Source organism: Lissotriton vulgaris, chromosome 7, assembly GCF_964263255.1.
Source record: "Lissotriton vulgaris chromosome 7, aLisVul1.2, whole genome shotgun sequence".
Classification (NCBI taxonomy): Eukaryota; Metazoa; Chordata; class Amphibia; order Caudata; family Salamandridae; genus Lissotriton; species Lissotriton vulgaris.
The window spans coordinates 1,539,652,831-1,539,678,670 of record NC_141695.1 but is presented as its reverse complement, the minus strand read 5'-3'; the positions used below and the strand labels follow the sequence as shown (position 1 = coordinate 1,539,678,670).

General features: G+C 43.7%; 1 protein-coding gene across 1 annotated transcript in view; it reads left to right on the top strand.

The window, feature by feature from the left end:
- LOC147705958 (protein-glutamine gamma-glutamyltransferase E-like) overlaps positions 1 to 25,840 on the top strand; it is a 196,560-nt gene that overhangs the window by 132,986 nt on the left and 37,734 nt on the right. Inside the window, exon 9 of the mRNA XM_086932422.1 lies at positions 23,194 to 23,436. Coding sequence (XP_086788548.1) covers positions 23,194 to 23,436 — 243 coding nt within the window. The remainder of the gene's footprint in view (positions 1 to 23,193; positions 23,437 to 25,840) is intronic.

The following is a 25,840-nucleotide window of genomic DNA, read 5'->3' as shown; positions in this document are numbered from 1 at the left end:
CGCGGTCTTGGCGCGGAGGGGCACAGACGGGCTTGCCTTAGGCGCGCCTTCGGCGCGCAAACGGCGCTCCCGCTGCGCTCGTCTGCTGCGCTTCCGGTGTAAGCACATTTTAGTGTGCAGGGAGAGGAGGTGGGGCCGAAAGGGCGTGGCCTAAAAAGGGGCGTGGCCTGTCTCGTGGCCGGGAATGTCGAGTGTCTTTGGCGGCGCGGCAGCGCTAGGATCCGCTGTGCGTGCCTTAGACAACAGTCAAAGTGCTCTCGCTAACTTGTGAGTGAAGTTAAAAACACAGTAATTCGTGTTAATGCACTTTGAAACAGACAATTGCAAAACCACTTTAGTATAAACTCTCCTGCCTCTCCAAAAATCTATTATTATAGAGCCATTTCAGTTCTCACAGGCCTGATGCCAATTAGGTTTCTGTGCTGTTGTGTGACAAAATCAGTCATTTTAGATTTCATTAATTATTTTAGACTTGACCATATGGCTTTACTGAACATATGGCACTCCTAGATGGTGTTTACAACAATGGATCACGCAACACAACAGACCATCACAAAATGGAGTTGCTGGGGCTGTCCTTGATTGATTTAGCTTTGTTATCATTCTATTTTACATCTTTGTTCCTCTGCGTTTCTTTTCTCTAATCTCAATATATTGAGTTGTTGGGGACCAGAGGCTCTTCCCCACCAATCCTCCTGAATTTAGGTCTAGACATGACCTTTTCTGTATCCTATCAACAATTTATTTAATACCACTTCTGCACTGTTATCCAAATTGATCTGAGGGTGTATGGCTTGCAATAATAGTTTGTAAGAATACATAAGCGATTGTGTTTAGCCCCATCACCATCAGTCCACATTCTACTCCATCTCTCTGCCTTATCAACAACATCTGTGAGTGATCCTTTGTCCTTGCCAATCCATGGTGCATCCCTGTCCTTTCCCTTAGCAATGGCTCTGTTTTGACTGAATTCTTTTTGTGTAGGAAGGGGCACCTTCCTGCACAGAAACAATCCTGAGAGGCTTTTTTTCTCTTTCAATTTGTGCTGCAAAATGCAGCACAAGTCAGAAGAGGAAAAAATGGGGGAAAATAAAGATATTTCTCCTTGATGCAGCTTAGCTTACCTTGGGAGGCGTAAGATTTTGTTGCATTTCCAGATTTGCAAGTCCTTGTAAATCTGGGATTGCGCCGAAAATCATGGGAGTTGCTTGGGAACATCCATGCAAAGCCCATGGAACACCTCCCCAGTGCAGATTAAGGCAACACAGCAGTTTGCGCTGTGCTGCGTTGCCTTACTCCAGTATTTTGAAGCTATTCAATGCCACGTAAAGTGGCTTTGTGTGGCTTAAAAATCTGAGTTAGAGGCTAGCGTCACGCATGTACTACATGGCGTGGTGCAAAATGTATGCAACGCTCATGAGAGAAAGTCTTCCTTTTTGCCTGTTCACCCCCATTTTTTGACTGATACTGGTGTTTTGTGCCCTGGGCTCTGCTAACCAGGGCCAGTGCTCTGATGAAAAGGGTATTTGGTAATTATGTGTAATTACAAAAGGAAATGACTGAGCCTGTAAGTCCCTAGTATATAATAGGAAAGGGGGGATTTAAACTACCTATAAGTCCCTTGTGGGGTAAAGAGGGCCAGTGGATTTCCTGCTCTGGAGAGTGTACTGCTGTGTGCCTACTGTTCTTTTAAAAGGCAGTCTTGCTTTGCAGACTGTCTTTAAAAGTAAAATACATGCAAATTCAACTTTGGTGGTACAGGTACTTCCAAATTGTTAATCTACCTTGTTTTTACACATTAGTCACCACTAAGGTCTGCCCTAGGTGCCGAAGGGGTGGGGTGCCTTGTAACTATAAGAAGGGACATTATAGAAGGTGTTTTATAAGCCCTTGGGAGGGAAAAACAGTCCATTTTGTTTTTCCCTCCTGTAATTATTAGCTCCACAGGCTAACATTGAAATATGTTATTAAATCATAAATATTGCTGGGAAGGAGCTAAAATGTAATTGAAAGATTTAAAAGATGTCTACCGATACATCCAGCAACTTGCCACTGTTGAATTTATCATAATTGGTACAGAAAAGAAGTCATCGAACTTTCTTTTCTGTGAGCCAAAATCCAGCCTTCAAGTAGTCTCTCGAGATTGGTCAGCCTTAATAGGCTTAGCCAGGCTGCTCTAAAGAGGTGATAAGTGGTCTCACAGAGCAAAGGTTATCTGATAGAGAGAGCTCTGGAGCTACAAAGGAGGGGTCAGAAAGGGAGCTGGGTATTTCAAAATGGGCTTCAAAGAGAGAGCAGGATAGCAAGGAATGACAGGCCTACCACCCCTCTTCCTATAACCCAAGCCAAATGGCAGGCCCGGGAATGGAATTTACAGGAGCTCAAGGGGGAGTTTTAATGGAAATAAGCTACACCAGTGGGTTAGTTTAGCCAGCTCTTACGCCAAATAGGATAAAAGCTCTATCTTGAATTTTAAAGGGCAATGCTTTATGGGGCAAAAATATGCAACACTTTGTAGGATGCTGTTAAGTGGCACCCTGCATTCCACTGGGCAGGATTGTCCACCTGCTTGTTGCCTAGGATTTTTGAATAAATATGTGAGAGCAACTCAGTTCTAGTTCTGAATTTGAATTTGCTTCCTGAAAGAAGAAGGATTTCCCTGCTGGATCACTGATCTGCTCCACACAGGAGTGCTCTATGAAAGACTGTTCCTGTTGCACACTTGGCACTACAGCCCTGAGGACATTGCCTTGCCGAAAACAACAGGTTAACAGAGCTTTCCTGCACCATCTACCGCAAAAAGTATTTAGTCTGGAGTGCTACCTGTGGATTTTTAAGGATTTTGCCAGGTGCGTTGTGGGAATTGTAGTCCAGATTTCCAATGACCTTTTCAGAGCTTCTAGAGCTTTGGATTTGTGTTTTGGACACTTTGAACCCTCAAGAGGAACTTCAGATTGAAGTTCCAGAAGTTTGGAGGAACTTTTGGGAAAAAGCTCATAAGTGGATGATTCCGAAGTTGAGAGTCAAGCCGATTAACTTTAAAGCGCTACCCAGCCTGGATTTCAAGTTTGTCCTGCTGAAAGCTCCCGGGCTCAAGATTTCTAGGAGTTCACCAGGAGCTCCTGCTGAACCAAACCAGCAAACACTCTGTTAATCCAGCCTGATGAAGTGCCTTGCTCTCCGTCGCACTCGGACAGAGTGTCCCGGCGCTATACAGATCTGTAGAGGTATGGCCAAGAAAAACACAGGCGAACTACTGTCCAAACAGCCAAGTCTTGAGCCCCTTCCTAAAGGACAACAGGTTGTCTAGTTTCCTGAGGGAAAGGGGCAGTTTGTTCCAAAGTTGTGGAGCCAGCAATCGGTATGAGCGTCCTCCAATGCGTGCTCGTTTGGTTGCAGGAACAATGGCCAGCGCTTGAGAGGCGGATCGTAAAGATCTAGAAGGAAAATAGAACCGCACTCTTCTCCTTAAGTAGACAGCGCCGGTGCCGTGCAGAAATTTAAAGGCCGTGATAAGAGTCTTGAAATAAATACGTTTACGCACCGGCAGCCAGCGAAGCAAATTCAGAAGAGCCGAGGCGTGAGCCCTACAGCAAAGGCCAAAAATGGCCCTTGCCGCCGAATTCTGTACAGATTGGAGGCATGTTAGGAGATATTCCGGGAGGCCTAAATAAAGTATGTTGGCGTAGTCCAGCCTAGAGCTGATCAGCGCCTGTACCGTAATTCTCCTGTGAGCATGAGAAAGAAAGGGAAGAAATTGCCTGAGAGTTCGAAGAAGGCCAAAACACTGGCCGACTACACTAAGAATCTGGGTTTAAGGGTTAGACCATTATCAATTTTTACACCCAGATTTTTCGCCATAGATGTGGCAGATGATGGAGGGTACATATCGATAGGCCACCACGATTTCCAGTGGGCATTAGTGGAACAGCCAAAGAAAAGAATCTCTGACTTATCAGAGTTGCATCTTAGCTGGTTCAGTTGGAACCATGTAAAAACAGCTTTGAGGCAGCTCCTAATGGTAACACCGGAGAAGTCTGTGTTCTTATCGCAGGTAAAAAGAAACTTCATATCGTCGGCGTAGGATACAATCCGGGCTCCATGAGATTCCATCAGATCAGCCAAGGGAGACAAATAAATATTAAAAAGAGTGGGGCTCAACACTGAACCCTGTCGCACTCCCACATCCAGCGGAGGTACTGGAGCAGAGAAAGGGGGGGGGCACAATTCGATTGTTGGCGACCAGATAAGAAAGATTCAAACCAGTTGAATTCCGTCCCTCTCAGACCAATCTCCTGGAGTCTTGAAAGAAGACGGCTGTGAGGGACGGTATCAAAGGCCGCAGAGAGATCGAGTAGAACCAACATCGCCTTCACTCCACTGTCCAGAACCTCTTTTATTGACTCTGTAACTTCCAATAATGCAGTCTCTGTGCTTAAGTTCGAGCAAAATTTTGATATAATTTTAAAGATACAAATATTTCTGATTTTTATAAACTGGTATGAGATTTTTATTGTCTGTGTCTCACTTATTTAATGTATTGGAGTACCTGTGCTTCAGGACATTGTTTGTTGCTGCCCAGCTGCCTTGAGGTATTTTCCGGCTTCTGTTATACACTCGACCCCTGTGTCCCCCCGCCGCTGCTGCCCTCACCATCTTGGTGCGGCCGCTGATTGGGGGGAGACTCTAACTTCCAGGGTGCTTTGCGGCAGGAGCCGCCACAGCTAATCCGCTCGCATGGAGGGGCTTTAAAACCGAGGTCAGCCCCGGGGGAGCGGGTTCCCTTACCTGTGCTTCAGGACATTGTGTTTGTTGCTGTCCAGCTGCCTTGCGGTATTTTCCGGCTTCTGTTCTACACTCGGCCCCTGTCTCCCCCCGCCGCCGGTGCCCTCACCATCTTGGTGCGGCCGCTGAGTGGGGGGACTCTAACTTCCAGGGTGCTTTGCGGCAGGAGCCGCCACAGCTGATCCGCGCGCCTGGAGGCGCTTTAAAACGAGGTCAGCACCGGGGGAGCGGGTTCCCTTACCTGTGCTTCAGGACATTGTTTGTTGCTGCCCAGCTGCCTTGCGGTATTTTCCGGCTTCTGTTCTACACTCGGCCCCTGTCTCCCCCCGCCGCCGCTGCCCTCACCATCTTGGCACGGCTGCTGATTGGGGGGATTCTAACTTCCAGGGTGCTTTGCGGCAGGAGCCGCCACAGCTGATCTGCGCACCTGGAGGCGCTTTAAAACTGAGGTCAGCCCCAGCATCGCGGGACGCGCGCGGGCGACGCCGGGCTAAGTCCGGGCAAAGGGCGGGCCGTCTACGGCCGTCCATGGCAGGACAAGACTGGGCTGGGCCACCCTCCTAAGTTCTTCTATAAGCTGGTCAGATTGTACTTGTGGGCCTTGGAACAAACTACACTGTGTAATTCAGGGCCCTTCGTGATTCACAATTCGATATTGCCACCTACCTTCTTCTTGACTCAAAATGGCTCATCATCATGGGAAGGGGAGGAAGTCGGCAACTAGTATTTCAGGGGGCAGCATTACTGGCACACTCGATAATTTCATCACAAGAGCGGCAGTCGTGCTAGAGCGAGAAACAGCCCTTACTGAGAATCGGCTATCTCTGGAACTCACAGGCTCCAAGCGATCATCCCCTGGTGATATAGGTAGAGCTGTTATACCGGATCATGCTGAAAATCAAAGACTTAGGGGTCGATTAGGATCGCGGACGGACTTGAGTCCGTCCGCGACCCCAGAGTATGAGGGAACGTCCGCAGGGGCTGCGGCGTTCCCTCATGTGCGATTAGGATGTGACCGCCACCCTGGCGGTCACATCCTGGATATTTAACATTGCGGCGGGTGCTGCTTCAAGCAGCACCCACCGCAATGTTAAAAGTGCATGTTTTACATTTAAATGCACAAAGCGGCAGGCACCGCGCGGTGCCTGCCGCATTGTGCATGTAAATGCTGGGGGGTACCATAGGTACCCCCCATGTGCACCCCCCACCCGCCAACACCCTGGGGGCCCGCAACGGGCCCCCAAAATCAAAAGTACACATGCTTTTCCACGGCGGAAAAACCGCCGCGGAAAAGCATGTTTACTAATGCTTCCTAATTTGGCTGGCGGTGTCTGATAGACACTGCCAGCCAAATGAGAGCTTTTCCGCCGCGGTTGTAATCCGACCGCGGCGGAAAAGCAGCGGACAGAAACCAAGACCCACCAGCCATCGTAATGCGGCGGTGGGTCTTTGGTGAGTCCGCAGAGGATTTTCCGCCTCCTCCGGGCCGGAGGTGGCTTCCGCCGGCCCGGAGGAGGCGGAAAATCCTCCATCCTAATCGGCCCCTAAGTGCGATTAGCAACAATTCCCTAGGTAAAGGCCTAGATGGGTGTCATTCTACTATCTCTGTAAATACTTCCATGAATATTACATCTTGTGATAGTTTATCCTCGGAGGATTTTCACCCAATTGTTTTGACCAGTAAGCCTATTCAGGCTACTGACACACCTAAAAATACACCTACAAGTACGAAAAAAGGGCACAAGAAAGAGGGGAGGGGACTGCCAATTAGGTAGGAAACCTAAGATACCGGAAATAACAAATAAACTGACCAAGCCCAACCTAACTAAAGCTAATACATCATCTAAACCTCCAGCCACGTGCTTGCCTACATCTCCAAATCCTATACCTAGAGTTAGTCTCCAGCCATTATCACAAACTACAGCAGCACTGAGGGATGGGGCATGTACCATATTTCAAGTGGAGCAGTTGCTTAAATCATTCACGCTTCCACTCATTGAGAGATTAAAAGTAATAAATGATAAAATAGATAAACTACAAAAGGCAACTGCAGAGAATTCGCTTGTGTTGGCTAACTTAGCACCTAGTCTGGAAAACGGGGGTATTGTGATAGACCTAAGCAAACAGGCCATAATTCATCCTTCTACTACTTGTTTGTCCCCAAACAGTGTACCGGATGAAATAAGGTTAACAAGAAATAAGGAGGACACGATGAAGGGAGGTCAAGGCAAAAAAGCTGTCACAGAGGGAAAGGATATAGGGGCAGATTCACGAACCCCTTGCGCCACGTTTACGTCGCTGTTGAGTCATGCAAGGCGGCGTAAACGTGGCGCATCCCTAGGAGGCATTTACAACTTGAAGCATCTATGGAGATGCTTCACAGTGTAAGGCCCTGCGCCACATGAAACCTGCGTCGGGTTTCATGTAGCCGTTCCGGTGCAGGGGGGGGGCATTCCGTCCCAGGAACGCCCCTGGAAAGTGACTCAGTGAAATCTACAAGATTTCACTGAGTCACTTTCCCGAAGCTGCTACGTCAATTCCTTACGCCTGCTTGAAGCAGGCGTAAGGAGTGGCGCACCATGTAATGTATGGGTGGCCCTTGTGCATTGCAGGAGTTGCAGGAGTTGCGACTCCAGCAATGCGCCGCCTGTACGCCAAAAGATGCGTCACGCATCTGCCCTTCCTTGCACCATGGTGCTCCGCATTGTAAGTAGGGCGCACCATGGGTGGCGGAGCTGTGGCGCACAACAACTGGCGCATCCCTGGGGATGCACCAGTTATTGTAAATCTGCCCCATAGTTTCTAGACAGAATATCCCCATATTAACTTTACCATTAATACAGGCTGAGGGGGCAAAAAATCGGGCTGAACCTCCTAAAAATGCGGCTACCCGCCCTATTATTGATCTACCTCCCCATTATTCACCCCTGGTGGTGGTACTAGGAAACGTCCCACCGCTCACTAAGGGAGAAAAGAAAGACTATCACCAGTTAAGAAATAAGGTTGCACATTGGTTGTCACGCAATATTATAGAAGGCAGCGTGTCTGGTCAAAGTATTATAATGGCTCGAAGGGTGTCTTTGCTGGGAAGGTCAAAAAAATCCAAAATGGGCAATTGTATTGTGATTAATTTTAATAGCCCAATTCCAGTAGAAAGAATACTAAGGGAAGTTGTGTATGGAGGCGGTCCCAGGAGATCGGGCATTGAGATATTACCATTGGGATTCTTTTATGGGGCATCTAATCGAGTACGATCTGACACTTGGAACGGGTGGCAACAGGTTAGGACACCCCAATATGGAATACGGCAGGGATTGGGCCAATCTAGGATGAGCCCACCAGGTGAACTGAATTGGGGTAGACAGGGGTTGTACCCATTTTTGAAGGGCAAAATAGATTTGCAGCACTCTCTGGCCTCAATGAGTGCGACTTACTGTATGGTAATAACATAGCCACAAACGTTGGTAAGAGAAGATATGGCCTGCTTAAATATCAGAGTATAACTCAGGCAGCGAATTTAGAACGAGGCAAACAGATAGAAAAGGTTCAAATTAAAGCCCAAAATGCGCCTAATTTAGCTCTGAGAATAGCTTCTCTGCCTATTAACCATGTGTTAGATTATGGGACAAACAGTAACATCTATGTTAACCTGACAAGCCCCTGCATAATACAAGCTAACCCTGAAGTTGATAATTCTAAGGTGATGAAGGATGTAATATGTGTGGATGCTGCTGTAAAGAGGGAAACTTCCATGCCCCCTATTGATATTGATATTGATAATGTCTATGCTCTGCTAGTTACTCGACCATTATCCCGAGGACTTGTAAGGATTGTTTCATGGAACATTTGTGGTTTGGAAAGCAAAGTTTCTAATCCTGTTTGGGGGAAGTTTATTCAGAATTTTGACATATTATGTATCCAGTAAACTTGGCTTTTAAATGAAAAACACTAGGATGGCTTTAAGGGGAAAAAATTTCTATTGCAGGAAGGAAAGACTGTTTAGGTATTCGTAAACCATATTTGTTTGTATTAATAAAATTGCGTGTGCAGAGGACAGACAATTTTATGACTATATGAAATGTCGAAAATTAGACTTTTAGTTTGGAATGTTGCTGGTCTTAATAACAAACAGAAAAGGAAATTGGTACAAGAGGAAATGGATATGTATAAGCCTCATCTAGCACTTATGTCTGAAACACACATTAGTTACCAAGACAGAAAGCTACTGTCCCAAATGGGCTATGACTTGGTTGTTAGCTCATCTTTAGGAGCTTCGATCCGTGGGGTTGCTATACTCAAACAGAAAAGCTTAGTGATGGAAATTATTAAAACGGCTTCTGATGTACGGGGAAGATGGGCTATAGCACAAATCCAATTGGAAACTAAGAAATGTGTCTTGTGTTTGGTTTATGGGCCTAATATCGATGATCTGAAATTGTATGAACAGCTAAACATTGAGCTATTGGATTGGGAAAGCGAAATTTTGGTAATGGGAGATTTTAACTGTGCTATGGACAATAAAATAGACACTACCGGTTTAGGCAGTGCTAAGAGGATGCGTAAAGTTAGGGCTGCCATTACGGAGCTGGGTAGAATTCATAATTTGAAAGACATATGGCGCTCAAAGTACCCCAAACTAGCTGATCTCACTTATTATTCTGCGCCTCATTGATCATGCTCTAGACTTGATATGGTGTGGGCTTCTGATCATATTATAGAAAATTGTACGATAGAATTATGCCCGAGGGTTACCTCGGATCACAACCCGATACTTATGGAAATTAAAATCACTGAGCAAAGTCCAGCTGTACGACTTTTTACATTTCCTAAATATTTGTTTAGCGACTCTCAATTTGTATTACTTTTAAAGGAACACATTAAGGAATATATAGATTTAAACACCAACACGGCTCCGATAAATACAGTCTGGGACGCTTGTAAGTGCAGCATTATGGGTTTTGCCCAACAATATATTTTTAGGAAAAACGCTGATAGTCGCCGAGAAACTAAGATAACCATCTCTAATATCCTGCGGGTTGAGCAACAATTAGCAGAAGCTGCCGCTCAAAAAACACCTAACATTGAACTATTAAGAATGGAGCTGTTAAAGCTACAATCTTCTATTAAAAAGTCACTAAGAGAAGGGTACAGCGCTAATATCCATAAATATAAATTGGCTCAGTATGAAGGAGGGGATAGAATAGGTAAAGTTCTTTCATATAAAGTTGCTGATAAGAAAGCCAGAACCAGGATTAAACTAATTAAAGGTCCAGATTTACGCAATTATGAACAACCAGACCAGATCCTTGACCAATTCACTAAATACTATCGCAAACTATACACACCCGACAACACTCCTACTACAGCCAAGATACTTCAGTATCTCGATGAGTATATGCCTACACCTTTAGATACTGAAGCTGTGCACCAGCTTAATTCTAGAATAACAATCTCTGAAATAAATGAGGCAACCCTCGCGCTACCCTCTGCCAAAGCGGCAGGAGAGGATAGTTTGCCTATAGAGCTGTATAAAGTATGTGCCCAAGAACTACTCCCTCTTCTAGAAATAGTGATGGACTCCATAACGGAGTCTAGAAAGGCTCTCATGTCCTGGAAAATCGCTAAAATAATATTCTTGTTAAAGAAAAACAAGACCCCGGAAGAATGTGGCTCCTATCGGCCGATTTCTTTGATCAATTCTGATGTTAAAATCTTTGCCAAAATATTGGCTAAACGCTTAGCCCCTATAATGCCAGTTCTAGTTAACGCCCAACAACATGGATTTGTGACAGGAAGGGATACCACAGCCCATGTAAATATGGCAATCACAGCCTTTAATGTCGCCTCAACTACTCACACCCCACTCTGGATGGTATTGTTAGATGCTGAAAAAGCATTCGACCGAGTGTGGTGGGAGTATCTGTGGGAGGTTTTGAAGAAGATTGGTATCCAGGGCCCCTATTTTGATTGGGTCTGCTTGCTTTATGATACACCACGGGCGAAGATCAGCTATGGGGGAACGGAGTCAGCTACGTTTTTAATAGAGAGGGGAACAAGGCAAGGTTGCCCTCTGTCCCCTCTACTTTTTGCTCTATCTTTGGAGCCTTTTTTAAATGCATTGACAGCTCAAGATAGTACTATGCCTGTACAACATGGTGGTAAAAATCTGAAGATAACTTCTTTTGCAGATGATATTGCGATATATACTACTGACTTGGTTACAGCAATTCCGGCAATAATACAAGAAGCCGGAAATTTTGGAGAGGTGTCTGGCTATAAACTTAATGTAAGCAAGACGCAAGCTATCGCTAATTACAAACCACCGGTACCAATTCTGGGGTTATGCCAAAGCGCAACATATCTTGGAATCAAGTTGGCAGCTAATATAGACAAGGTGATAACTATGAACTATGACTCTATGTTAAAGAAAAATATGTTACTCTTAAAAAAATGGCACAAGATACCGCTCAGCCTAGTGGGGCGTATCAACTTAATTAAAATGAAGATCCTACCCAAATTATTATATTTATTTAGATCAATCCCCTTGCAAATTAACAAACTTTTCTTTAAGAAACTAGAAGGCATTTGTAGTAGCTTTGTGTGGGGCTATAAAAAAGCGCAAAGATCTATCAAATTATTAGAGTTACCAATCGAAAAGGGAGGCTTGATGTTTCCTGATTTTAGAATATATTATTTCGCCACTTTTTCTCAACGCATACGAAGCTTGCTGAAAAATGAGAGTTCTTTATTTTATCACCACTACATGCTGGGACCTGATTGCAATCAATTCCTATTTCGTGTACACGATCCTAATTACTTCAAAAGAGTTACATTTAAGACCGCTAGGCATATTAAAAAATCCTGGGACCAAATCATGACCATAGGAAAAATTCCTTATTACAATGCTGAGCTTAGACTGTGGGGTAATCCTGGGCTGCCTTGTATTTTTTCAGATGGTTTGGGGAAGATATGGGCTAGGCATGGAATTACCACTCTGGGAGACCTTTATGGCCTGAACAGTTTTCTAGATTTTGGCTTGCTTAAATATATTTTTGAATTAAATTATGATATGTATTTTAAATATATCCAAATCAGGGATTTCCTACACCGCAAGATGAAGATTGTAGAAGTATCACATTCGGACTTTCTAACGTGTCTCTACTCAGACAATGTTAAATGACTTATAAGTTTAAGCTATGGCCATCTGATTGCAAACAAAAGGGACGATAGTGGGAAACTAGCGGCTAAATGGTCAACCAGACTAGGAGTTAACATCAACCCTAAACAGATTTCGGCCTCATTATGCCAAATAAACCAGGTAGTTCAATCTTCCAACTTGAGGCTCCAGCTGTATCGAACAGTTACCCAGCTATACTACACTCCACAAAGAATATTTAGTTGGACACGTGGCAACCAGACTAATGATCGTACCAAGTGTCCGAAATGCGATATGGAAGCAGCAGGTATTAAGCATATGTTGGTTTTATGCCCAAGGTTATCTATATTTTGGAATGGGATAACTGACGTTCTGTCGAGAAAACAAATGAATACTCCGCCGATATCGCCACAGTTAATTCTACTTGATTTTCATGATAACCTTAGTCAGCATAGGGATCTATTAACTATAGTATATGCATGTGCTAGGTTACTCATAGCTAGATCTTGGATCTTAAAAGATCCTCCTAGTGTAATGGAATGGTGGAGTTTGATAAATGAAATTAATGTTATGGAACTCGCTTTAGCAAGACTCAGAGGTCCTAATGCTTTGAAAAAGAAAGACAAAATTTGGGGAACTTTTTTTGAACTGTAAATATGTTTAAAGACCAGTTGTAAATCTGTTGTTATAATTACGTCTTGCTAAAAAGTATTTTTTGTTTGGGGAATTATATATGCCTATTCTCTGCTTTAGCTGTTAAAGGAGAAATGTTATTTTCTTTTTTTCTTTCTTTTTGTATTGAAATTTGATGAAGATGTTCTTCCTGCAATAATACATTTTTTTTTTTTTTAAAAAAGGATGCTGCTGTAAAGAGGGAAACTTCCATGCCCCCTATTGATATTGATATTCATAATGTCTATGCTCCGCTAGTTACTCCACCATTATCCCGAGGACTTGTAAGGATTGTTTCATGGAACATTTCTGGTTTGGAAAGCAAAGTTTCTAATCCTGTTTGGGGGGAATTTATTCAGAACTTTGACATACTATGTATCCAGTAAACTTGGCTTTTAAATGAAAAACACTTGGATGGCTTTAAGACCTATCATATCCCAGCGGAGCGCTCACCCATGGCAGGCATACAGAGGGTATCTGTGTTTATTTGTTAAATTTACTGAGGGTCCAGAGAATCAAAATGATTACATTTTCCCCATATTACCAAATGGTATCTATTACATTATACCCGGGCACAGAAATGCTGGTGGCAAATTGTTATAATAACATCAAAAATGCTGATTTCCTAGTAGAGATGAAAATTTTTGAGGAAGATTTAAACTATCTCAATCTAGCAAAAGGAAGGGACGCAATCTTGGTATGGGGAGGGGATTTTAATATCAGTGTATGCAACTTGAATGCCTGCAGATCAAGGGAAAATGATTGGGAAGAAAGTGGCGATAGGAACCATCTTGTACATACTGACAAAGGGGCAAAAATAAATGACATAATGGCCACATTTGATTTAGGCCTCGCAAATTTGATGTGTGCCCCGAAGATTAAATTTAGTTCGACCTTTATAGCAAGGGGCTTAAAATCTGTTATCGATTTCATTATCCTACCTATTAGATACTCGAACTGGGTAGAAAAATGTGTGATTCATCCCAATGGCCTTAGTGTGTACTTAAACCTACCTGGTTGTAACAAGTCCGCCAGTATTGAGTCCCTGGCGTGGTCGCAAGAATTAGTAGTGGCACGCCAAAACGGTTTTGCATTAAAATGGGGAAAAAGGGACCCAACGAAAATAAATGCTGACATTATTTCCAAGGCTCTGTCACCTATCCTGGTTTGCCTAGACGAGGAATCAACAAATGCTGAAATCCTGGAGGCCTTTGGGCAGGTAACTGCAGTTATACAAGACTCCCTGACCAAACCAAACACTAAGAAAGGAAATAAGAGTGATGGTTGGTTTAATTCTCAATGTACAAAAGCTTACACTCACCTCAAAGGTGCACTTAGCGCCAAACCTAGGGATTATGGATTAATTAGGGATTGTAGAAAGAACTATAATCTATCCCGGTCCATTTGGAAAAAAGAAATAAAAGAGTTGGCTTGGCAAAACTTGCTGAAGGCTTCACAAAGTAGAGACTGTAGATTGTTCTGGCAAACAGTAAACGCACAGTACTTTACTAAAAAAGATATTGCATGAATTAAAGTCACCATAGACGAAAGCATGAGGATAGACTTCTTTTCGAATGTATATAAAAAAGAGGAAAGTGATTTGGGTATGCCCGCAGAGGTCAATAAATTGGGCGCACCGGAGCAGGATTATTTCCCGATAGCTATGGAAATTTTATATGAGGAAGTCCTACTCGCAATTAATAACAGCAAAGGGGGTAAAGCCCCAGGCCCGGATGGGATCCCAAATGATATCTTTAAGTTGACCACTGAAATTTGGGCCCCAATCTGTACGCCCGTCCTAGTGGCCTGCTGTGCTGAAGGATTTATTAAAACCTGGGCCGAATCGGTAATCATACCTATTTATAAAAAACGGGACAGGGAGAGCCCAGTAAATTACAGGCCTATATCTCTTCTGGATTCCCTTATGAAAATAGCAGGTAGGGTGGTCCTAAACAAATTACAAACCTGGGAAATGATAACAACATTCTATGCCCGGTTCAGTATGGTTTTAGGGAAGGGATGGGCACTGTTGAGCAGGTCCTAAATTTTGTGATGATACAAGGGAGATATACTCGAGCAAAAAGAGGTTTTCTCTATGCCATATTTGTCGACCTCACAGCCGCATTCGACTGTGTGGACCATGCTAAGTTGTGGCAAATATTGGAGTTTAGTGTGCTATAGTGTGCTTCCTTCGACAATTGTACACGGGTGCCACCGCGAAGGTGAGACATGGGCTGAGGGGAGAATGCACTGGGTCTTTCCACATAGAGAAGGGTGTTAGACAGGGCTGTGTTTTGGCTCCATTCCTCTTCTCCATATACACGAACGCTTAGGAGGGGGAATGGGAGGCCGCTTTAATCGATTTCCCTAAGTATGGGAAAAAGCAGGCTGTCTCCCTTCTCTATGCGGATGACGCAATGTTAATATCCAGAACAACGGTAGGTGCCTAGAAGGCACTTGCTAAATATATAGGGCCTTATTTATGAAGGCCTTGCGCCACCGGTGCGTCACTTTTTCCCATTTTAAAAATGACGCACCGGTGGCGCAAGGTCTTCATAAATAAGGCCCATAGAGTTTATGGAATCAAGGGGCCTAAAAATAAATGCTAAAAAATCCTTTGTTATGACGTGCGGGAAAGGAAGGGTCAAAGGTAAGGCCATCATGGTGGACGGCCTCCTAATCGAACATACTAAAACCTTCTCTTATTTACGGGTGCTATTAGATGGTTCTGGCTCGTGGGGTCCAGCGGTAAGGAATAGGACTCTATGATTCAAACGCTCTATTGTGGCACTAATGAATTTGCCAAACAACTAGGTAAGAGACACCCGAAATTCTCTTAAAAATATATGTGGCAAAATGCAGAAGTATTGCACTCTACGGGGCAGGAATTTGGGGCTTCCAAAATGCAGCGCCCATCCAAATAGCAGAAACCTGCTTTTTAAGATACTTGTTAGCGCTCCCCCAGGGCACAGCAGTTTTTAACTGTCATGCGGAATTAGGAGTGGATTTTATTTCCGACCTCATAAAATTGCAACCAATTTTACTCTGGCAGAGAGTATGGGCTTCAGAAGCGTTGTCCCTTAATAGGGAAATTATAAAGGACGCCTTGGCCTTGGATAACGCAAAACAAATTCTACGGCTAGAATACGTTAGGAATACATTCATTGATCTGCAAAGGCCGGAACTATATAATAACCCGTAATTGATTAGTGGGTTGTCCAGAAAAGAATTAAAAAGGTTATGTTTGAATCCTTACGAGTTGTTAAGATGTTCGGGTGAACTTACCAAAAAAACTGTAATCCAACATCAAATGTCACTGGCATGTTATGAGATTCAACCTTACTTAACTTTTTGTACTATGGGTTTTGACCGCTTTATTTTGACTAGGTTTAGATTTGATTTATTCCATTGCCTGGTAACTTTCCCCACAAAAAACAATTGGTCTAGAAATTTGGAACCCTGCCCATGTGACAATTCATCATTACAATCCACATTTCATGTAACCCTATTCTGTAAATTCTATGAGAACGAACGCAGAAGATAGATTAAACAATATTTGAGACAAGGTTTTTGGCAGCAATGTAGACCAGCGTATTTAAGCCTACAGCAATTGGGAAATGTGAAAATGTATTATGGTTATGATTGGTTTTTTGAAAAATACCCTGAGGAAACTGAGCTCTATGATCTTCTAATTTTTATAAAAGTAAATGCTTTATATCGTTAATGTACTAATTTAATAATATTTTAATGTTTTTTTATCTTTAAAAACTTGGGTGTAATTTAATATTATGAAATGTTGTGTATATATATTGTCGCTTTTATGATTTTTATCTATTGTTAAAATCGAATAAAGCAAATCTGAAATCTGAAATTTGACAAATGCTTTACATATCAGTCTCCGGAGTTAAGTAAGCCTGCCTGCTCGCAGCCAGCTACCAAGTGTTGAGTCAGGGTCCGATCAATGGAGACCTTGTATGGACCTGTATCTTGCGTGGGTGGCCCTATTGCTAGTGTAGGTGCAAACATACCCTTACCAATAACCCATTCTCCAACACCTCTCATAAATATGCCCCTAAGTGTTAAGCAGCCCAGTGTACTGACCGTGGCTGGATTGTGTAAAAGGTTCAGACATCACCTATTAGATAAGGTGGTCGAAAGTTAAAGTTTGGACCCAACTTGAATGTCTTTACTGGTTTAATAGCAAAGGCCATTAAGCCTAAGCATTAGACAACCCTCAATGGCATTTTGCTCCAGCTGGAAAAACTTGCAAATCCATTCATCCACTCATCCACTCTCTTAAACTCTGGGTGAAGGGTTATTCTCACTTAGCACTCAAACCCAGTAGAACGAGACATTCCTGTCGAAATCTTACATCAGTAGTTTCTGTAAGACGCATGCTTTCTGATGTCATTGCTCCTTCATGGTCCTACGTGTCCATCTGGCCTGCGGATTGTCGATATTCATACAGCTATAAATGCATATGTACAATGCACTGTACATGTGCTGTATATCCATCTGTCATTTTGGCTAGCCACCCTTTCATCAACCATTGATCCCTCCATTCAACTATCTGTTTGTTTTTCCATCCAATCACACATCCACTCTTGCTTTAATAGAAAACGTTCAGTGTTCAGACTAGTGTACACTAGAACATCAATTTCATTGACAGCATCAACAGCATCATCAGTAACGCAGAGATCTAGGTGCTATGATGTGAGTTGTTTTATGAAGTTTGAGTGAGATGAGTCGTTGCCTATTGAATACTTGTACTGCTTTGACTGGAACAGCATTAGAAAACCAAAAGAAATTGCCCAGGAATTAAGTGAAAATAGAAAATGTGGAATAACAGCAGCTGTAAATTGTACTAAAGGGTGGTAAATGATCTTGCAAGGTTAGGCCAGAAAATATGCATTGAAAATTTAGAAGTCAATAGAAATGTTGGCAAACCCTTGTTATGCGGGTAGCGCAGATAGATCTGGGGCTTATAAAAGACAGGAATGCCAAGGTTCAGAAGAGGGCATTGCTTTAGTGAGGTGGTTCCTACAGTGACTCAGCACTGGCAGTCATAACAAACACACATTGATACAGATCACAACAAGGCCTAAAGTAATGTACCTAACTTTAGAAATGAAAACAGTGATATTTTCTCTCCAATGAGAGAGGATCCTTAAGGTAGTCCCAGTCGGCGCTGCTGTTCCTGTTAACATTTTTCTTCCTGTTGCATAGTACATGTATCCCTACTCCCTAACAGTATTTTATTTTTCAAGATGTAGTGTTTCTGTAGCATTGTCATGTTGTAGTGTAGTTCCTTTATTCCCAATAGGCTCTGCACATTGGAATAATATATCCTATAGATTAGACGGGGGACTAAGGTCAGCTAGGTCTCTATCAAATATATTAAACTTAATAGTGAGTGCCAGCTAGCTCAGAGGTCACTAGAAACTTTCTCGAATTCTCAAGAAGGGATTAGTTTCTGATAACCGCATAAACATGACAACTTTGTTTCCCAATAATAAGAAATATATCTCTAGAGTTTCACTCAGTCACTCGTACATGCTTCATTTCTACAGAGGTGTAGAAAAGAAGGATCCCAGTAGAGCTGTTATACATTTGCTTACATTTATTATAGAAAAATCTATTTTCACGAACAGTGCATGGAGCTTCATGTTGCTATTAACAACGCTCCAGAGCCAATGTCCTCCCTTCATCTTTAAAGACTCTTCCCTCAGGCCACGCCCACATGCTTGCATTCAGCAAACGCGGGAAGGCTGCGACTGAGAGCTCCGTGACCGGGTTACTAAGGTAAGATGAATCCCCTTTTTCCTAGATGTCCTCTACCTTACCGACTCCTAGGAGTGTTTTTTAACTTACTTCCCCCCCCCCGCCCACCCCCCCCGATTGCTTCATAGATGCGGCAATTCTGAAGCGATCATTATGACGCCCCGCCGAGTTTTGTGTTAAGGACACCCCGACCTTCATGGGCTATCTAGGTGAGCACTAATCCCGTAATATGGTGTGATTTAACGTATACAATGATGGTCTAGTCATTGAGGCTCATTTATTCGCCCACAGATTAAGTGGGTCCGTGTCACGTGATTTCATATCTCTTCAACGAGCCACGCTCATTCGCCGAAACTGCCAGAGGTCTCTTTCTCAAACTCCGTGTATTGAAAAACAAGGTGAGACTCATTTCTCCCGCACTGGCATCAGCCAAGATATTATTAAGTTGGTCTCACAATTCCCTTTCCCTGTTCACTGTTTAGAGATGCGGCACACCGGAGGCGACCCGTAGTGACGCACCGCCGTCACTTCTAACCTTGGGTGATAATAGAGGTAAGCCCCGATCCCCATTATATGCCGATTCCATCTGAGTAATGTTGCTTAGTCCACTAATACTCGTCCTCTTGCCCATAGATTCAGCTTAATCACCCGATGTGAATAATGTGGATTTAATCCTGCTACTTGCTCGGACTGAGCAGGTATGTTTCTTTGCGGTCTACTGAAAACCGTGCTAGTAACCCTATCCCCTCTTACACTCAATACATTCTTGGCCTGATTTAACTATGTCCAAACGTTACTTCTGACATGGCACCTCGACAGAGGATGGGCTGTGTGACCCTAAGAGGTCACTATTTAGTATGGGATTAATTGGTCTCCCCTGGCCGAGTCAGGATGTTGTGTTTCTGTGTGTTATCCTGTATACGCCAGATAATATTTTAAATAACTTGTTACCCCTCACGGGTTGTACAGAATTGTTTAGAAATGTGTATTTTAGGTTCTGATTTTTTTTTCTCGTGCGTGTTATTTCTTAAAACATTGGTCACAATACCTGCAATTGTTTGCCCACAAATGCCCATGGTAACAGTATTAGTAATGTGTTTACCGCTCACTACGGTAACTTTGACATTGATTGTCGGCTTTTTACACCTTATTGTTTTATATTTCTAGATACTGTAGTGCTCCTTTGTTGACTACCCTGTCCTGATGAAGACCCCGATGTAAGGCTAGACAAACGCCTACAAGTGTAGCGTGGGGTCGAAACGTCGACGGCTACTTCTATGTTATGTTCGGTTGACACTCCCCTACTATTCTGAACCCCTCGGTGTCAACAGAAATAGTTTAAATCTTTGGGATATGTTATAATCCCCCAACTTCTTTGGCTCAGGGATCTGAAGCCATGAAACTGTATTGCATTCAAAATTAATACTGCAATATATAAGTTGTCACGAACTTTACTCCCTCACTGTCCTTTTTCCTTCACAGCATCACGCTATCCCACTCCCCTTTCCTTTCTTGGGGCACTTTTATTTGACCAAATGATATGGATCATGCATTGTGATTAACTGACATTGTATGTCATTACATCAGATTTTTCTATAATAAATGTAAGCAAATGTATAACAGCTCTACTGGGACCCTTCTTTTCTACACCATATAGCACCCAGGTCCCATGTGGATTCCTCGGGTAGAACCCCCCTCTTAGATCATTTCTACAGAGGTGCAGAGAAATAGAGACGGGCATTTCAATAAAAAGGTTTTATTGAACAGTCTTCTTTCTCATGCAAGTAAAGTGAACTGCTACAATCGTAGTGCCAACTGCAAAGTATAATGTGTACAGTGAGAACAATATTATAACATTAATACTGTAAGAGAATTTTATGGTTTTTAAACCATATGTAAATACATACATAAATAACAATGACTAAAAATGCTTAACTGGTGCTTCTAAAATATTCCTACCCCAATGTACCTAACCTAGGTCTTGTACGCGAGAAGAAGTAAGTATTGTGTATCAGAGGTTTAGTTTTCTTTGCCAAGAATCTATCCAAGATTTCTCTAGGTTCTAATCAGCTCCATACCTTAGTTTAGAATGAAGGAGTTATGGTATCTGTCTAGGGACTCGATTTTCCAACCCCCCACAAGGGGAGCTTGGAAACACTGGAGCTGGATTCTCGCCGAGAGAAATGCAGCCTCTCGATCAGTGCGTCAGCTGGAGGGTTGGCTTCCTTTAGCACTTGCTGTAGCGAGCTGCGTCAGGCAAGTAGATAGTCGAACTGCTCGGAACCGCCGTGTCTTGCTAGAGCAAGTGAAGGTATATATACACCTTGAAGGTGTCTAGTTTGGCGTAAAGTCGGGCACAATAACGTCAGGAAAGAACCCCTAGGGAATAGTAGTTCTTTGTAAAGTATATGATTTCTTGGACCAATCAATATTCAAGCAAAGGAAGGTCCCTGACAGCTTAAGCCAATTTTCCAAGAAATCGTTGTGACATTTGGTACGGGTGGAAGTAGCCATGCCTGTATTTGGTCTGCATGGGCTATGCCTAAATAAGGGATTTATTTCTTTGCCTATATTAGGGCAATGTGATTTGTACCTATATAAGGGCATGAATCCGGAAAATTCACTCTGAGCCTGAAACTCCACACAACAATGCAACATGTAAGTCATAATGTGAATCGGGCCCCTTAAAGCATCTGAGTGAATTTAGGGTGTGAATGAATGTGCATGATGGGGCACACATGAACACTTTAGAGATGCGGCTTTTCAGGTTAGTTGCTCTTCCAATCTTTGAGCTCTTTGTGGAGTGCACAGTGAGGGGTCCACATATGTACTAATTGGAAAATGCATGAAGCAGATATGCAGCTGTTGATGTACTGATAATGCCAAAAGAAAATGAAAAGAAGTGTTTACAGCAAGAAACAGGAAATAGATTAAGTGTTAGACACGGATGAAGGAATTTGAGAAAGCCAGATATGAAGAGAAAAAGGGCATAGTTGACTAACGAGGAGAAGTAGATTGGAGAGGAAAGTGATATGAAGAGGCGAATGGGGGTAAATGAGATACTCAAAACAACACTCCCTTTCAGCAGACCTTTGACGTGTAATTCACTATTTAATGTTTTTAGAATTTGTAAAACATTTCATGTTTTTACAATTGAGAAATTTTATTTTTAAATATTCATATATGGGTCATTGCTGGTAATCATTAACCAACGTTTAAAAAAATCTGATTAAAAAGTAATTGATTGGATTTTTTTTATGTATGCGTTCATTGTTGTGTGGTATGTTTAGAATACACTATCAGAAAACACACATAGTTGCACCCACATGCTGGTCAGATGGCATACTATATCAAACATAGACCTCGGGTTTGGCGATGGCCTTAATGACTTCTGGTTAAGGATTCCTAGTTTTGCTTATTTGGACATGCTCCTTCTGGACACCGACTCCCTTTTCATCCCACTTACTGTATATTTCTTGGGCCTCATTTATGAGGCTGTGCGTCACTTTTACGCCGCCGGTGCGTCACTTTTTGTGACCCACCAGCGGCGTAACAAATGCGCCTTGTTGCGCCATATTTCAAAGTGATGCATCTAGGTAGATGCGTCACTTTGTAAACCCCTGAGCCACATACATTATACCTGAGCCAGGTATAATGTATGCAAGGGGGGGTGTATTGACGCAAGAAAGGGTCATGGAAATGTCGCAGCAAAATCTATGAGATTTTACTGCGCCACTTCTAGGACTCAAATGTGTCGAAATCCTACGCCTGCCTTACAGCAGGCGTAAGACTGATGCAAGCCCTTTCACATGGGGCTTGCCCCATGTGAAAGGACACATTGCTGGAGTTGCATCACTTTTGTGAAACACTCCAGCAATGCGTCACTTTTGCGCCTACAGATACATCAGAAATACTGACGTATCTGTAACTCCTTGCGACATGATGCGTCATACTGTAAATATGACGCATCATTGGTGTCACAAGGAGGGCGCAATGAAAAGTGACGCATCGCTGTTTTCACGCAGCGATGCGTCACTTTTCATAAATGAAGCCCCTTCTCTTTTAGTGTAGTGATATTTGAAGTATGGAGACCGTTTTGAGAACCTTAAAATCATTTGATTGCTGATTCAAACTGCATTACATCAGATGAGAGAAGAAGGTTGGGTGCAACAAATATTTCAAAGGGCTTAGGATAAGGGATTGGAGATGTCTAACAATGTCATTTTTGATTGAAGAGACTGCTTTGAAAGTGTAAAGTTTAAATGTCCCACAATCATGCTCTTGGTGCAGTAAAGTGGAGACTTTCTCCAGAAAGTTGCGTGTCACCTGAAAAGATTTCCACACTTGGGCTCAGTGTATACTACCTTGGCCCAAGTTGTTGGTAAGTGCCTTGCAGATCTCAAAGATCAGCAAGGCTATATTTATTCAGTTGTTTTTAGACAAGACCCAATGAGCACAATGTCCAAAATCGCCAATGTGCTAAAAAGCTTCTTAGTTTCATTTCCAAACATGACTTGAGCCTAGGGTGGTTTGAATCGCTTTGCAAACCTCTAACACAGCGATACAACACTTTGCTTCACATGACACTTCACATATTTCTTTATCAGGTGCAGACACAAAGTATTGTACTTTAATAGTTCCAATATATTAAGGATTGAAACAACACAATAAGAGACCATTTTTTTCAATATGATATCAATTTCTTGGCACATGCTTGAACATGTGCCCCAGCTCGCTCACAACTGTGATAAAGAACCTCTTTAAAAAAAGGATTGCTCTGACTTGTCTTTCTGCTACAGGGATATATCGCTGCGGCCCCACCTCAGTGCACGCCATCAAAGAAGGTGATGTGGACCTGGATTATGATACGCCCTTCATGTATGCAGCAGTAAATGCAGATGTCTCCATTTGGATTGTGTACAGTGATGGAACTAAGAAGAAAGTCAACAATAATACCGGAAAAGTTGGCAAAATGATCACCACCAAGTCCATTGGTGGGTCTGAACCTTTAGACATCATAAGTAGTTATAAATACCCCGAAGGTAAGGCACTTGTATATGCTTCCCATAGATCAATAAACACGTTCACCTTTTTTGCAATATTCGTGACTCACGTATATGTCAATATTTAACCATTGACAAGTATTGAAAGTATTATGGTAGAATATATTGCACATAATGAGCATCCATGACCCTCCAGTGATAAGGAACATGGTAACAAAGTCAAGTCAAGTCAAGTCAAATAATTTGTATAGCGCACTACATACCCAGAGGGTTTCAAGGCGCTTAGGAAGGGGAGGAGGATTATTTGTCAAATATCCACGTTTTAAGCTGCTTTCTGAACGCTAGGTGGTTCTGGGTGAGGCGAAGGTAAGCGGGGAGTGAGTTCCATGTTTTAGCAGCCAGGTATGAAAAGGATCTGCCTCCCATGGTGGTCTTGTTGATGCGAGGTACAGTGGCGAGGGCTTGGCTGGAAGAACGTAGTTGGCGGGAGGGGGTGTAGAAGGACAGTCGAGAGTTGAGGCAATCTGGTCCGATGTCGTAGAGTGATTTGTGTGCGTGGGTAAGCAGTCGGAAAGTGATCCTCTTATTGACGGGTAGCCAGTGGAGGTCTTTAAGGTGACCAGAGATGTGTTCGTTACGTGGGATGTCTAATATGAGCCTGGCTGAGGCGTTTTGTATTCGTTGGAGTTTCTTCTGGAGTTTAGCGGTGGTACCTGCGTAGAGGGTGTTTCCGTAGTCCAGTCGGCTCGTGACCAGAGCGTGGGTGACTGTTTTCCTTGTTTCGGAGGGGATCCAGCGGAAAGTTTTTCTGAGCATGCGAAGAACGTTGAAGCAGGATGAGGATACGGCGCTGACTTGTCTGTTCATTGAGAGTGAAGAATCCAGGATGACGCCAAGGTTCCGTGCGTGGTCTGTCGGGATGGGTGCTTTTCCGAGGGCTTCCGGCCACCAGGAGTCGTCCCAGGCAGAGGGGGATGTACCTAGGATGAGGACTTCTGTTTTGTCTGAGTTCAGTTTCAGACGGCTTTGTTTCATCCATTCGGCGACTTTTTTCATTCCTTCGTGTAGGTTAGTTTTGGCGGTGCAGGGGTCCTTGGTGAGAGAAAGGATCAGTTGAGTGTCATCCGCGTAAGAGATGATGTTGAGGTTGTGTTGGCGGGCGATGGCCGCGAGGGGGCTCATGTATACGTTGAAGAGGGTGGGACTGAGTGAGGATCCTTGAGGTACGCCGCAGATGACTTCAGAGGCCTCGGACTTGAATGGAGGAAGGCGGACTCTTTGGGTTCTTCCGGTGAGGAACGAGGTGATCCATTCAAGTGCTTTTCCTTGGATTCTGATGTTATTGAGGCGTTGTAGAAGGGTGCTGTGGCAGACTGTGTCGAATGCTGCGGAGAGGTCGAGGAGGATGAGGGCGACTGTGTCTCCATTGTCCAGTAGAGTTCGAATGTCGTCTGTTGCTGCGATGAGGGCGGTCTCGGTGCTGTGTTTTGCTCAGAAGCCAGATTGTGAGGGGTCGAGGGATTTGTTGGCTTCGAGGAAGGCGGCGAGTTGGTTGTTGATGGCTTTCTCGATGACTTTTGCCGGGAATGGAAGGAGCGAGATGGGGCGGTAGTTTTTGAGTTCGGTGGGGTCCGCTGTTGGTTTTTTCAGAAGGGCGGTGAGTTCAGCGTGTTTCCAGTCTTCTGGGAAGGTAGCGGAGTTGAAGGAGCAGTTGATGACGTCTCGGAGGTGAGGTGCTATGACGGAGTCTGCTTTGTTGAAGATGTGGTGAGGGCATGGGTCTGTGGGGGATCCAGAGTGGATGGAATTCATCAGGCGGATGGTGTCCTCAGTGGAGATTGAGTTCCAGGCGTTAAGGGTGTTTACGGGGGGAAGATGGTCAGCAGCTGGTAGGGTGGGTTGGTTTCCGGGTTGGTTGTCAAAGCTGTTGTGGATGTCTGCAATCTTGTTGTGGAAAAAAGAGGCTAGGGAGTCGCAGAGGGTTTGAGAGGGGGTGATGTCGTTGGAGTTGGCCGAGGGGTTGGAAAATTCCTTGACGATGTTGAGAAGTTCCTTGCTGTTGTGGGCGTTGTTGTCAAGTCGATCTTTGAATGCTGTTTTCTTGGCTTTACGGATCAGTTGGTGGTGAGTGCGGGTGGCGCTTTTGAAGGCGTCCTTGGTGCTGGTGGTTGGGTCTTTTTTCCAGGCTTTTTCAAGGGAGCGGCAGAGTTTCTTGGATTTCTTAAGATCATCGTTGAACCATGAGGCCTTCTTGCTGCCAGGTTTGCTTTGACGTTTTTTCAGTGGTGCTAAGGTGTCGGCGGTGTTGGATAACCATAGGGTGAGGTTGGCGGCGGCTTCGTTGGCGTTAGAGGAGAGGGCTGGGGAGTTTCGAAGGAGCGAAGCGGAGATTTGGTCCGTGGTGATTTTGTTCCAGTTTCTTTGCAGGGTAGGTTGGGAGTGG